General features: G+C 36.1%; 2 protein-coding genes across 2 annotated transcripts in view; one reads left to right on the plus strand and one right to left on the minus strand.

Annotated features, from left to right (window-relative positions):
* The window catches only part of AIR9 (Outer arm dynein light chain 1 protein), a 38,590-nt gene that overhangs the window by 1,134 nt on the left and 23,605 nt on the right, over nt 1-13,851 (minus strand). Inside the window, exons 30-38 of the mRNA XM_012220249.3 lie at nt 8,221-8,428; nt 7,965-8,038; nt 6,346-6,484; nt 5,850-6,031; nt 5,022-5,177; nt 4,134-4,265; nt 2,892-2,950; nt 505-537; nt 274-405 (exon numbers count right to left, since the gene is read on the minus strand). Coding sequence (XP_012075639.1) covers nt 274-405; nt 505-537; nt 2,892-2,950; nt 4,134-4,265; nt 5,022-5,177; nt 5,850-6,031; nt 6,346-6,484; nt 7,965-8,038; nt 8,221-8,428 — 1,115 coding nt within the window. The remainder of the gene's footprint in view (nt 1-273; nt 406-504; nt 538-2,891; nt 2,951-4,133; nt 4,266-5,021; nt 5,178-5,849; nt 6,032-6,345; nt 6,485-7,964; nt 8,039-8,220; nt 8,429-13,851) is intronic.
* LOC149493065 (uncharacterized) lies at nt 12,585-13,836 on the plus strand. Its single transcript, XM_089715711.1, has one exon. It carries the CDS (start codon nt 12,589-12,591, stop codon nt 13,834-13,836), a length of 1,248 nt encoding a protein of 415 aa, XP_089571837.1. The 5' UTR covers nt 12,585-12,588.

A 13,851-nucleotide genomic window follows, 5' to 3' on the forward strand; every position in this document is an offset into this window, starting at 1 on the left:
AGAAAAGTCTCCTGTAGTAGACAAAGTAAATAGGGGTAGCTAGAAGCAGTTCCAATTTGTGACCTGAACTGTAACTGAACTGACAAAGAATGGTCTCGTTCAGATGTCTGAAAATGGCCAGGGCCCTTAAAAATCAAATCTAGAAGCAAGCAATTCGGGCTGTGTTCAGGCTGGTTCCAACCAGTTCTTGTGGTTTATAAGGGCTGTGCCAGCCCTGAACCTTGGCCACCCCGTTAAAAAATAGAACTGTCCAAAGTTCAGACAGATACTTACATGAAAGGGAGGAGCATAACTTCCGCGAATTTCAGTGGTAGGAAAAGAAGTCTTAGAGCCCGGCTTCACTACCTTGACTCTTTTCCTATTAACTTCTAGAACTCTTCTCTCAAGACTCCCCTCTCCTGGAACCTGCACATTAACAATGACAATGATTTGCTATTTCCATTTGCTTTCAGTATATTAGAAATTGAATAAATATAATGGCAAATGTGGAGAAAGAAAGTGAACCTTTTTTAGAGAGTGGTCCTTGTCACATAATGCCTGTTAGCAAAGACATAATATTTGTCAAAAGAAAAAAACGATAATATCATGTGATAGAAGAAGAAAATTATTGCAAAGAAGAACAGAAATCGATAAAACATGTAATATTTTGTGCACAAGCAGACATGGAAATTGCATGCAAGAGAAGACAAGTGCTACTCTATCAGACTATCCCCATGCAGGAAGTAGCCAGCAAGTGGCAGTCGCTTGGGATTTACTTCCTATGGCCATCCCAATATTCTTAATACTAGAACTTGATTTTTAGAAACTATTACTGCAATATTTGTATAAAAAACAGAAATATGTATCTCTTCATTATAGGAATTAGGATCACTTGATTCCTGGAGCAGAATATGTCTAGCTTCCTTACAAGTAGGCAGCAGATGTATTAACTCTTCATGGAAAAGATGGAAAAACAATTTCTTTTGCAAGTAAACTGTGCAGTCTTCACAAATCCTTATATGGCTTGAAACAGAGCCCTCGAGCTTGCTTGGGGAAATTCAGTGAGGTGGTCCTAGAATTTGGTATGCAGAAAAGTGTGATCATTCTGTGTTTTATACATATTCTGTGTCTGGTCTAATCTTGCTAGTAGTATATGTTGATGATATTGTCATCACTGCGAGTGACACTTTCATGAGGAAAAGAACAAGAAGCATGTTAGCATGCACTTCAACTCTTTCTTTCAGAGCAAAGAATAAGAAGCACATTAGCATGTACTTGCTTCCAATAGCACAAATTCCGCTCGTTGCATAACACTAGCATGCAACGAGTTCCTGAGACTCATTCAGGACTCTTTCCCCATGTACTCTTTTTTGCTCAAGGAATTGCCAAAAATGAAGTTCAAAAGTTTAGCAGATGCTGCCTCTATAGTACAGCTTAAGTTAAGCGGTATAACATCATAACTCTAGACTGTCCTCTCTTATATTCCTTTTTTTGTTTTCCTCAGCGTAAAAGATCTCGCATAAATGATCCATAGTACAGCTTAAATATACCACTACCAAGCCTTAGTTTGCACTAAGTGAAATAAAGATAAAAAAAAATCATATACAAATTATTATATATATCTAAAGGGCGTGAAAAAGTTAGTGTTGCCATAACAGTGCTTTTCCTACTCTGCCCTTTTATTATCTGTTAATTACACACTGCCCTTTTATCTATTAATTAAGTACTGTCACAACTATACTATTGTTGCCATGTGTAAGACTGTTGTTGCCATTTTACAATCTAACCATTTTATTTGCTATTAATTATATCTCTACCCAAAGATATTTTTCCTTTTAATTCTTTTATTATTCTTTAATTATATTCTTATCACAATAATATTTTTCCCACTTAACCCTCATATTGTTTTTTGATTACATTTTTGTCCAACATTATTTTCCCACTTAAACTATTTTATTATTCTTTAGTTATATTCATGCCATAGCTTAAATTTTGTTAAAATTATCAATTAAATTTTTTTAATTTATATAAGTAAAGCTTAATATGAGTTTTTCATTGCATTTTTAAATGCATAAAGATAAATTATTGAATAATTACTTTTGTAATATATATAATTGATGTACCGTTGACTTAATGTGGACATCAATGAAATTCAAAATTTTCAGTAGTAGCGCATATGTATATATTGTAAGTATACATATTTATTTATACATGTCAATTAATTAAAAATATAAACGTCTTTAATGATTATTTAAATTATAAATTAATAATGAAATTAATTTCATTAATAATTCATTTAATTGTTGTTATTTTTCAAAATATTTTAAAATTATTATATGTTAACAATAAAATTGTATTGTAAAAAAATTTATAATCAAGCTGTGCCAATTAAAGCAAAAACACACTTACATGAATTTGTAAGTGTATTTGATTAAAAAAATATTTTGCAGTGAAAAATATTTTGAAGAAATAGCATTATGAAGCTGTATAAATAATTAAATATTATTGTGACTTCTTATAATTTTGCGTGTACAGTATTCATAGTGTTTCCTACAAATTGAATTATTATGTATGAAGTTAACAAATGTGAATTATCATATATAATATTACGTAATACTATATTTCATTATATTATGACACGACTTTAAAATTATACATATTTAAAAATGTACAATTTATGATAATTAACCGGCGCATAGTGCCAGGTTATGTACTTGTATATAACCTCAAGAAAAGAATTCAGAAAACACAATAATGATGAGCCTCTACATTGTCATTAAAATCACAGTTTTGGTGTCCCAGCAGAACATGGTTATGTCTCTGTTTTCATAACTTAAAGAATTATTAAAAGGATTAAAGAAAAGGTTAAAATATATAATGTCATCATAATAATCAAAATAAAGTATACACACCTCAAACTTCACAGATCCAAGTTCAAGCTTTTGCTTCACTTCTTTAAGAACATCAGGCTCTGCAAGTTGTTGTGCCAAAATAAACAAAAATGGAATTCAGAGTTTTAAACAGGATTCTTATAATTCAAAGGAACTTTATCCTCATCTGCAAAAATGCGAAAGGGAAACTAAAGAAGAAAAACTAGGGTAGATATAAAGCCATGGGGTGCAAATAACTTCATAATTGGTCCTCGTAAAAAAATAAAGTAACTCCATGAAATCTTTTTTGGCCATGAATTGCTTCAGCATGCAAGTTCCATTTCTTGTTCGACACACTTTAGATCTTGTTCATCATTATAGCAATAAGAATAAAGAACCTTGCAGGATTTTCAATTATGTTCAGCTCATATGTTTTGATCTGGTGATTGATATAGTAGGAAAATGAAAGGCAATTACAAATCAAAAAGATTAAAAGCCTGATAGACAGAATGAGGTACCATATATACAGAAATACAGGAATTCTTGAAGCTTAGGCTACAGCATGGACAAAGCCCATTCCAGCCATAGCCAAACCAAACTGTTTGAGAAGGGTGTCAGGCTGAGTTCGTCTGGTCTTAATTTAGAAAAATAACTACAAGCTTGGGTCTGTTTGAAGTATTACTTTTGTCTTGTATTCCATTCATGAGAAAGTCATCTGAATTGGACATGCATATATAGACAACCATTCTATGTGCTGCAATTGAAGATAAAGTACTAATTCAAAGTGGACCCAAGATTAACCACGGTCAACTTCGGGCTTAAACTTGAAGCTCAGACGACCAAGATTAAGCTTGCCTCACACCACAAAAGAGATACAAACAGAAGAAATAAGTGCCAACGAAGCCAAATTGCAATATCTTCCCACATTAAGCTGCCATTAAATGATTCAAAAAATAGACCTAATACCCAAGGCACATAAAAGACTCCACCCACCCCTTTTTCTTTTGAATTTTTGTTTTGACACTAAAACTTCTGAGCTGCAAATATTGGTTCACAAGTGTTTGCACGGATGAGTAGTAATTTAAGATCCATTAGAGGTCATAGGAGTGCAAGAATCAGGCAAGTTAATCATGCAACTGAAGCATAAATGTTGACATTCAGTTGCACTAGTGGAAGTGTGAAACATCAAAAATTATTTTATATGAAAAATAATTTGCCTAACAGATAGAAATTAAACAACAGAAAAGATGAGCAACAAATGAGTAGGACAAGGATTCTGCTTACCAACAGCAATTGGCTCTGTTGATGCGGACACAGGCTGTCCCTCAACACCATCCTCTCTAATTGGAGTGTAGATAGCGACCAACCTGTACCCCACATCATCAACATTGGCTTCATACATCCTTCCCACTTCTCCTGCAATGCCAACTAACTTTTTCGAATCAAAAGTTTCAAAAAGAAGGAAAAGCATAATCATCTAATAATTACCAGCCATAACATATCAAAAGACACAAACACAGATAAACCCCAAATGACAAAAGGAGAAAGTCCTGAAAAAACACCATCTAATATTATGTTATGAACCAATCTCACATTGGCGAGATGGGTGAAGATGTAAGTCTTGTTGACTAAAGAGATTGGAGAATCTGATAATAGATAAGAAACTCAGCAGCAGATTAACATTCAAAATTCCACTACAACCAAAAGGCAAAAGCTTACGTCCCATCACTGTATTAATTGCTGAACTATGAGAAAGTAGAATTTTAAAAGTTTTGACAAGTATGAAATTCACATAGAGACTTGCAATCCGAAATTTGCCAAATCTGATTTATAATATCGTCAAAATTCCAAGTTCTAACATTCTTCCGAAAATACATTTGCACACTTGCATCCTTTTCAATGTTAACTCAGAAGAAATTCTAAGCCCAGTAATTAATAGTTCAAAAGAAATCACTTTATAAGGCAATCAATCATAACTATCACTAGTTATACTGCAATCATTTTCCATATTATTCAAAATATGAAGTTTAAACATAAATGAAAACAAAAGAACAAAACGTAAGCAAAAAACAACACTATCTAAGCAAGCATTTCTTTAGCAAGGTAGCTGCGGGGTTTTAGGAGAAATACATTTCTGGCATGTAAAAGAACAACCCAAATGTTTTAACATACCTGGTATGGAGATTAGATCAGGACTACCAACCATTGATCTAAGCCACTGTATTCTACTTTTACCCTCCCTTCCTCCGCTATAAATGCCTCGAACAGCATACAAGTTGGTGTGAAAACCCCGCCCCTCAATCTCCAGTTTATCCATTCTAGGAATCCCTAATTAATAAAATACAGAATCGACATATTAGAGGCACATGATTCCCAATACAAGAACAAATGATGTAATAATAAAAGTGTGGTATTAGGAACACAAACATAGCTGCAGCCTGTAGCAGCAGAAAAGTCAACAAGAAGAATAAATGTCCAACGACTTCCAACAGTATAACCCTCCCAAAGAGAGCAAAGATTACCAGGCAACAAGGAAGACAATCAAACTGGATGTGAAAAAGGCACTTCCTAGTAAATTTTTCCAATGGCATAGACAATCATAGAGGTATATGCTTTTATATGTAGTAGAAAAACAGAGATGTAAAATATTATTAATATAGCATTTAAAGAAATGATAACACTGTATTACAGGAGCATAACACATATGTTTTCATAAACTATACAAGAGAATTATAGTAAATCTGGAAATGAACATTGAATGGTTGGACAAATCTCAAAAAGTTACATTATGAGCAATGCAGGAAGGCATATGGATTTTGACAATTGAAATATAGAACATTTTCCAACTGAAATAACTGAGTGTTAAAACATCCAATTTCAGCTCATTGAACAATAAGGTCAAATTCCAAATCAATCAGTAGCAAACAAGAGATACTGTGTCAATTAATTGAGAAAAGGATGGTTTTCATATCAAGTGGTTGAAAGTGCATAATGAAAGACCTGGCACTACAGCAGTAGTCTCAGCATATGCTGGCTCACTTGACCTTCCAAACACATCAGTCACAATGCATTCACATCTCAAGCATCTACCAATGTCCTCTAGTCGCACCTTGTAAGAGCAGGAACGCTGTGAAGGTAAGGGCTCAAAGGAATCTTTGTTCCCTATTACTGATGTACAAAACCTGCAGCATCATTGAGCGAGATATAAGAGGGCACTAAGATGGCAATTGCTAAAAAACTTGTGCAAGAACTTCTAAGAGACATAATAGAATAACATGATAGATTTCTGACTTTCTCATATAATGTCATGGTTTCAAAGGAACCAGCCATGTGTGGTTATGCATTGCATCTTACGAATCATTAAAATGATATTCATAAAATTCCCCAAAAATAAATAAGGAGAGTTGCCTTCTTAATTTAAAAGAATCAATTAACTGTCATCACCGGAGCATCTAACTTGCACCATGCAGCAGAATAACAGAATAAGCATTTTTACCATTGATATTTGACATCCCTCTTATACTTGCTCCAAACAGATTGTTGAGCAACACTCTTGGGTATTACTTCAACAGCAGTGAGCACATCTCGTTCTACCGCCTTTCCAGTGAGAGCAAGCATTTCTATTTTTGGAATCTCTGCAGCAAAGAAGGCAATATCAAGTTCAATATCAATAACACCCCTTAACATTTCTTGCATGTCATAAATTAAATGCAATATTTATATGAAGCTTCATTATAACAAGTTAGAGTAACATTTATATGCTTTTAGTAATTTTCATGCCATGTCAGCCTCTAATGCATCCTGATAATGTAAAGCGAAGAGAACAATCATAAATGAAGAATATGATAAAAACCATTCTCCTGTTTATTAATGGATATTGAGATAGAAATTAGAATGATATAATAGATTTTTCAGACAGAGGAGCACGAAAAGTCATGCTCACTGAAATACTTTTTGGTAAAGAATTTATCATCAATAGGTAAGACCACTTATGCCACTCTTACAGAGAACTACTTATTTCAAAGCATAAGCAATTCAGTCCAAGTGACCAGCTATAAAAAATGTGAAGAAAGCAAAGAGAAAAGGGGAAGAAACCTCAAAAAAGAAAACGGTCATAGCCATGCAAAACTTACTTGCACTTGCTTACAGAAGAGCACTAAAACTCGTGCTTTGGAAAGCATCTTGCTGATAGGAGATCATTATTTTGACAGAAAAACACAAACTCAAAATACATGTGATACTCTAGAAAGGCTTTGCATGTATTGCATGGGAATTTATAGAGGAGTTAAAGGTGGAAGGTAAAGAGATGTTAACCTACTAACCTTGTTTGTGATTTTTTCTACAATGTAAATGAGAGCTAGTGGAAGTTAAAAGTTTAGATCCATTAACTTTCAAAAGCCCATTTTTCTGAACCTCCATATTAGGGTTTTAAAGGGTGGTATGTAAAATTAAAAATTTTAATTAATTCACATGCATTTAGCTTTTATTCCATTTAAGACTCCCAAACAGTTGAGGTTAATTAACTTCCATTTACACTCCATCCATAACTTCCCTTCACCCGCATTAAGCTTCCATTCCTTCTTCATAAAACTCCCATACATCTAGACCCATCTTTGGATCAACTGGAAGCTGATAATAGACATGCTAGCCAAAAGAATTAAACAAATGGAAACCAAAGCACACAAAAGCGTTAGCAGGACAACTACTTCTATTGGTTTAACAACAAATTGGCTAGTAAATATTGAACAAAGAAACCAAGAATATTTTGATCTTCTGCTCAAGTCCCTCCATGCAATGAGAATGTAAAAGGTTGGCTTTAGTTCAGCGAACATGTTCAAACTTATTATGTTCAGAAGAGTTGAGCTCATGCAAAAGCTTTTAGTTTAGTACAATTTGCAGTTCACCTTCAAAGATACTTTTCAAATTTAATTTTCCCTTCACATAAACAATTAAGTCAATAGTTTGATTTGAAAACAAGTTGACTACATTATGCATCCCACACAATAAGCTTAGCCAGTTTAGAAGTGTGGTCAAAAACCTAAGGAACCAATGTGCATATTGTATTTAAGGCAATAGCACTATCACACCATAATATATCCAAAAGCAATTAATTACCTGGGAGAATAATGCCAGTAGGATCAGACAATTTGAGATCACCTACAACTGAATCTGAACGAACTGGTGTGTACCTATGAGACACATTTAAACATGTACATCTGAATAAGTATATTACTCAAGCTTTATAACAAAAAATAAAAGATAAAAGGGCAAACAAGTTTACATCAAAGATCAGGAAGACACAAAAACTTTGGCACTTCCATAAAAAACTAACTAAAATTTTTTAACATGGTCTTGAGAGTGAGAAAGCTACCCAAACAACAAGCGGCAATTGTAATCTTCTTCTGTAACTTCATAAGTTCTAGAGCTAGCCCCATTAATGAGAATAATGGTCCCATCACTAGTTTCTCTGTACCAACTGAAAAGGCTTGATCCCTCATAGCCACCAAAATATTTTCCTTCTCCAGAATAAACACTGGAAGACAACTCCTTCACTTGAACATTAGCAACAACTGGAAGAGCTGCCAAATTATTTCAATTCAAACAAGTTAAAAACAAATCTCAACAGGTGAAACTAACTAGAAGTTGTGTTTTTTTATATAGCTTGAATTAGTAGTGAACTGCTATAGAAAATAAATGGAGCAAATGTACTTAATAATTGAATCAACAATATCAAGGCTCAAAAAGATAGGTCAAAATACAATAGAATGAACAAACATCTGAAGTTCTTAGACTTTCCTAAAACACCAAAATTTTCAAGCGCCCATATGAAATTTGAAGGTGTTTAAAAAACTTTCTTCATGCCAATAGATAAAAGGAGAATCCCGGTGCTCAAGGCTCATCATCTACCATACAAAACTTCGTCTTACTTTTCTATGAAAAAGTTGTTTCCACTATTCAAACTATTAAGGATTAATTGTAAATAGAGTTCTAATAGGAGTTAGATTCCTAAGAAGTTTATAGTACCCTGTATATGTATATATATGTGTCCCTATTGATGAAAAAAAGATATAGAGAATATTTTCTTCACACTAAAATTACATGGTATCAGAGCCTTTGGCTCGTTAGCATTTTTTTCCGGTTTCTGCGTTGACGTTTACGGTGACAACTCTGTTTCGTGACTGTCAGTCTAGGTCTCCCACCTAGGCTTTTGCTTTTGTCTCACCGCCACCCAAGGGAGGAAGTGTGACCTCCGATCGGCATCTCCACCAAATCAAGTGGCCTGAAGACTAGCGAGTGTGCCTCACACGCCGTCAGAAAAATCTGACGTCATCTCAAGCGCCGGCAAGTGGAGGCACGTCCAACAGTTTCCCATGACCGGATTTCGTCCTCCAGGATCGACTCAACGTCCGGATTATTTTCCAGTGGTTAGTTTTCAGCTCCGACAGCATCTGGTAGGCGCTTTCTTTGTTTTTTTGCTATTGCTGTTTGCGGCTTTCGGTTCCTTTTGGTGTTGCTATTGTTCTTTTGGGTTCATGCTATTATTTGGTTACTGTTGGGGTGTTTAGTTTTATTAATGGATACTGGACTTATAGATTCTAAAGCTATTATTACTGAATTGATCCCAGCAATGAATAAAATCACAGAACATAAATTGAAAGAAACTAATTATTTAGATTGGAGTAAGACAATTAGAATTTATTTGAGGAGTGTTGAAAAAGAATTGATGATCCACCAACTAGTGACAATAGACAAAGTTGGCTAAGGGAAGATGCTAAGTTATTTCTACTGATTCGAAATTCTATTAACAATGAAGTGGTTGGGTTAATTAATCATTGTGAGTTTGTTATAAAATTAATGGCATATCTTGAATTCTTGTATTCGGGAAAAGGTAATCTGTCTCGTATGTATGAGGTCTACAAAGGATTTTATCAGGCCGACCAGCAAGATAAGTCCCTTACAGCTTATTTCATGGAATTTAAGAAAATTTACGAGGAACTTAATGTCTTATTGCCTTTTAACCCTGATGTCAAGGTTCAACAGACTCGGCGAGAACAAATGGCTGTAATGAGTTTTTTTGCAGGTCTTGACACTGCCAAATCACAGGTTCTTTCAGGCAGTGACGTTACTTCTATTCCAAATGAAGATCCCTAAACATTTTTGGGCGGATGGTGTCTCTACTGCATGTTTTTTTATTAATCGCATGCCTTCTTCTGTGCTTAATGGTGCAATTCCTTATAGTGTCTTGTTTCCTTTTAAACTTCTATTCCCAATTGAACCTCATATTTTTGGTTCTATTTGTTTTGTTCGTGATGTTCGTCCACAAGTTTCCAAATTAGATCCAAAGCCCCTTCATTGTGTTTTCCTTGGGTATTCTCGACATCAAAAGGGGTATCATTGTATTTCTCCCGATCTTGACCGTTCATCTTATTTCTGTAGATGTCACATTTTTTCAGACTACTCCATTTTTTCCTTCTCCTATATACAAGAGTAAGGGGAAGGATGATGAGTTTTTAGTCTACGCTATCCAGCAATTTCCTAGCTCTCTTGCTCCTGCTTCTGATACGGATCCATTGGTGCTTCCTAGTGGGACAATTACACGGAGCCATGCCAAGCGATATGGGGGCAACCATGTCCTTATATGTTGATCAAATTACACAAGAGCTTCATGATGTGGCATTTAACAAGTGTTGTGTGGAACTTGAAGGCACACCTAGGCTTCTTACAATGTTGGAGACGTGCTGTTAGTGTAGCACACCCTAGCCATGCTAATATGTAAGGGATGTGGGCTTGGACGTGTTCTTATTCTTTGTTGCTTGCTTTGGTCTAATTAATATGTAAGGGATATGGGCTCATAGTGTTCATTTAAGTTGTTTGGGTTGGTTTTATGATGCATGCAATCTGTCCAATATTAAGTTGTCTATTTTGGGCTAGAAATGATTCTATTTTGTGTCTACTAGTTAGGCCCATGTGTTTTGGCCTTAGGGCAGCCCTAGTTAGATACTCTTCTTTAGAGTTAGGTTTGTTTGAGGCATATAAATAGCCTCCTTAAGATGTAAAACGGGATTTTTGGCATAATTTGAATCTAAGGCAGAATTGTTCATACTCTTGCATGTTCTTCTTAATTAGAGTGATTGTGAGAATTTGCTATACTCTAATTGCATCAAGAATTAAGGTAAACTTAACAACTCATTGTGGCGTTTATCTTGTTCTTTACTCGATTATTGGTGTTTCCGTTTCTTTATAAACATGGGGTGCCATAGAGGGGGATTCATCTTAATCTTTGATCCGATCCACTCGATTAGGGGTTCTAGGAATTCATTTCCTTTTGGGTTCCGCGTCAGCTTCTATTTCTGAACTTGCAACTATTCCTGCTACGACGTCTACTGCTCCTATTCCCCCCTCCTGCATCAGCATCTGCCTGCCCCCGTTTTGAACAGTTTGATTCCAGGAGACCAGGAACTCTAGACTCGCTTCCCCCACCTGCCGCTTCAAGAGAAGATCCAGTTCCCTCCACTCAACCTGAGCCTGTGCCATCCACTCCTCAGTCAGACCTTGACCTACCCATTGCTCTTCAAAAACGTAAATACAAGTGTACCTATCCTCTTTCGTCTTTTGTTAGTTATAATCGTCTTTCTTCTTCATCTCGTCATTTTGTAAGGAACATAGACTCTGTCTCTACCCCTAAAACTGTTGTCCAAGCTTTGTCCCATCCTGGTTGGAGTGCAGCAATGAAAGAGGAGATGGCTGCCTTAGATACTAATGGTACTTGGGATCTTGTGCCTCTCCCGGCAGGTAAGAAAGCTATTGGTTGTGTTAAGGATTAGTTGTAAATAGAACTCTATTAGGAGTTGTAAATAGAACTCTATTAGGAGTTAGATTCTAAATAGGTTTATAGTATCTTGTATGTGTATATATATGTGTCCCTATTGATGAATCATATATAGAAAAATATTTTCCCACATTAAATCTACATGGTATCAGAGCCTGTGGCTCTTTAAACTTGATTTTTTGCCGTTTGCATAGAAAATTCCAGCGTTCCCTCAAAATCCGGTCACCGGATTTCCTGCAGGTGGTGGCTGTCAGTGTTGGTGACTGTTCTAGGGTCACTTTTTTGTCTCACCGCCCACTCCAGGAGTTGCTCCAGCTGCCGATCGGTCTTTCCCCAGAATCCGGTCACCGGATTCCCTACGCGTGGGCCTCACGCGCCGATACAAGATTCTGCTACAGTACCACGCGCCGGCGCGTGGCGGCGCGTCCAGCTGTTTCCGGCGATCGAAAATTGTGTTATGGCTTCGTTTTTCTGTCAGCAGTCTACTCAGGTGGTTGTTTTTCCGATCCGGCGACATTTTGGTAGGGGCGTACTCAGTTTTGTCAATTTGGCGTTTCAGGTTACCTTTCGCTCCTGTTTGCATTGAAAGACTATTTTTTTTGGTGTCTGTTTCTGCGTTGCTGGTAGGGGATTTAGTTTTTATTAATAATGGATCCTCCAACTACAGATTCTACTACTACTATTACTGAATTGATCCCAGCAATGAATAATTATTTAGATTGGAGTAAGACAATTCGAATTTATTTGCGAAGTGTTGAAAAAGATGATCATCTAATTGATGATCCACCAACTGATGACACTAGGCAACGTTGGCTCAAGGAAGATGCTAAGTTATTCCTACTGATTCGCAATTCTATTGACAGTGAAGTAGTTGGATTAATCAATCATTGTGAGTTAGTTAAAGAATTAATGGAATATCTTGAATTCTTGTATTCGGGAAAAGGTAATCTGTCTCGTATGTATGAGGTCTGCAAAGGATTTTATCGGGCTGACCAGCGAGATATGCCCCTTACAGCTTATTTCATGGAATTTAAAAAGATTTACGAGGAACTTAATGTTTTATTGCCTTTTAGTCCCGATGTTAAGGTTCAACAAACGCAGCGAGAACAAATGGCTGTGATGAGTTTTCTTGCAGGTCTTGCTCCAGTTTTTGAAACTGCCAAATCACAAGTTCTTTCAGGCAGTGATGTTACCTCTCTTCAGGAGACTTTTGCTAGATTGCTACGTACTGAAGGTTCTCATACACCTTCCCGTTCTGATAATAGTGCCCTTGTGAGTCATAATCAAGTAGCTAGACAGCCAGGAAACAGAGGAAGAGGAGGAAATAACCGTGGTAATGGACCAATCACTCGGGAGACAAGCATTCTTATCTGTCATTATTGTCATGAACCTGGTCACACTAAACGGTATTGCAAGAAACTAATAAATAAGCCACCAAGGGTAAATATGGCACATCAAGATTATGCAGTTACTTCTTCTGACAACAATGTAACAATTTCTGCTGCGGAGTATGCTGAGCTCTCTAGATACCGTTCCTCTAAGTCTACTGATTCCTCAATTGCTGCTGCTGCCAACTCAGGTACTCCTCCTTCCTGTCTTATGTCTACCTCATCAGAGTGGGTCATTGATTCTGGTTGCACCGATCACATGACAGGTAACCCTAGTCTCTTATCCTCATTAAAAGAACCTAAACAATTTAATCGTCATGTTACTCTAGCTGATGGGTCCACATCTCCTGTCAAGTGTATTGGCACTGCCAATCCCATTCCATCTCTTCCATTGTCTTCTGTTTTTTGTTTGCCTCGTTTTTCGTTTAATCTATTATCTGTTAGCAAAATTACTCGTATGCTGAATTGTTGTGTCAAATTTTATCCTACTTATTGTGTGTTTCAGGATCTTTTGACGAAGCGGATTATTGGTAGAGGACGTGAGTCTAGTGGCCTTTATCTTCTGGATGAACACGTTTCATTATCTCTGGCTTGTGCTGGTGCTCTATCTCCTCTTGAGGTTCATTGTCGTTTGGGTCATCCATCATTGTCTACTTTAAAGAAGTTGTGTCCGCAGTTTCAGTCTTTATCAAGTTTAGAATGTGAATCTTGTCAATTTGCCAAACATCATCGTTTACCTTTAGTTCCTCGAGTCAATAAACGGGTTTGATCCCCTTTTGAGTTA

Source organism: Jatropha curcas, chromosome 10, assembly GCF_041381405.1.
Source record: "Jatropha curcas cultivar XTBG-Jc1 chromosome 10, XTBG_Jcur_1.0, whole genome shotgun sequence".
Lineage (NCBI taxonomy): Eukaryota > Viridiplantae > Streptophyta > Magnoliopsida > Malpighiales > Euphorbiaceae > Jatropha > Jatropha curcas.

What these genes read in the sequence shown, in the direction of transcription:
- LOC149493065 (XM_089715711.1), top strand. Translation starts at nt 12,589, where the DNA reads ATGGAATATCTTGAATTCTTGTATTCGGGAAAAGGTAATCTGTCTCGT.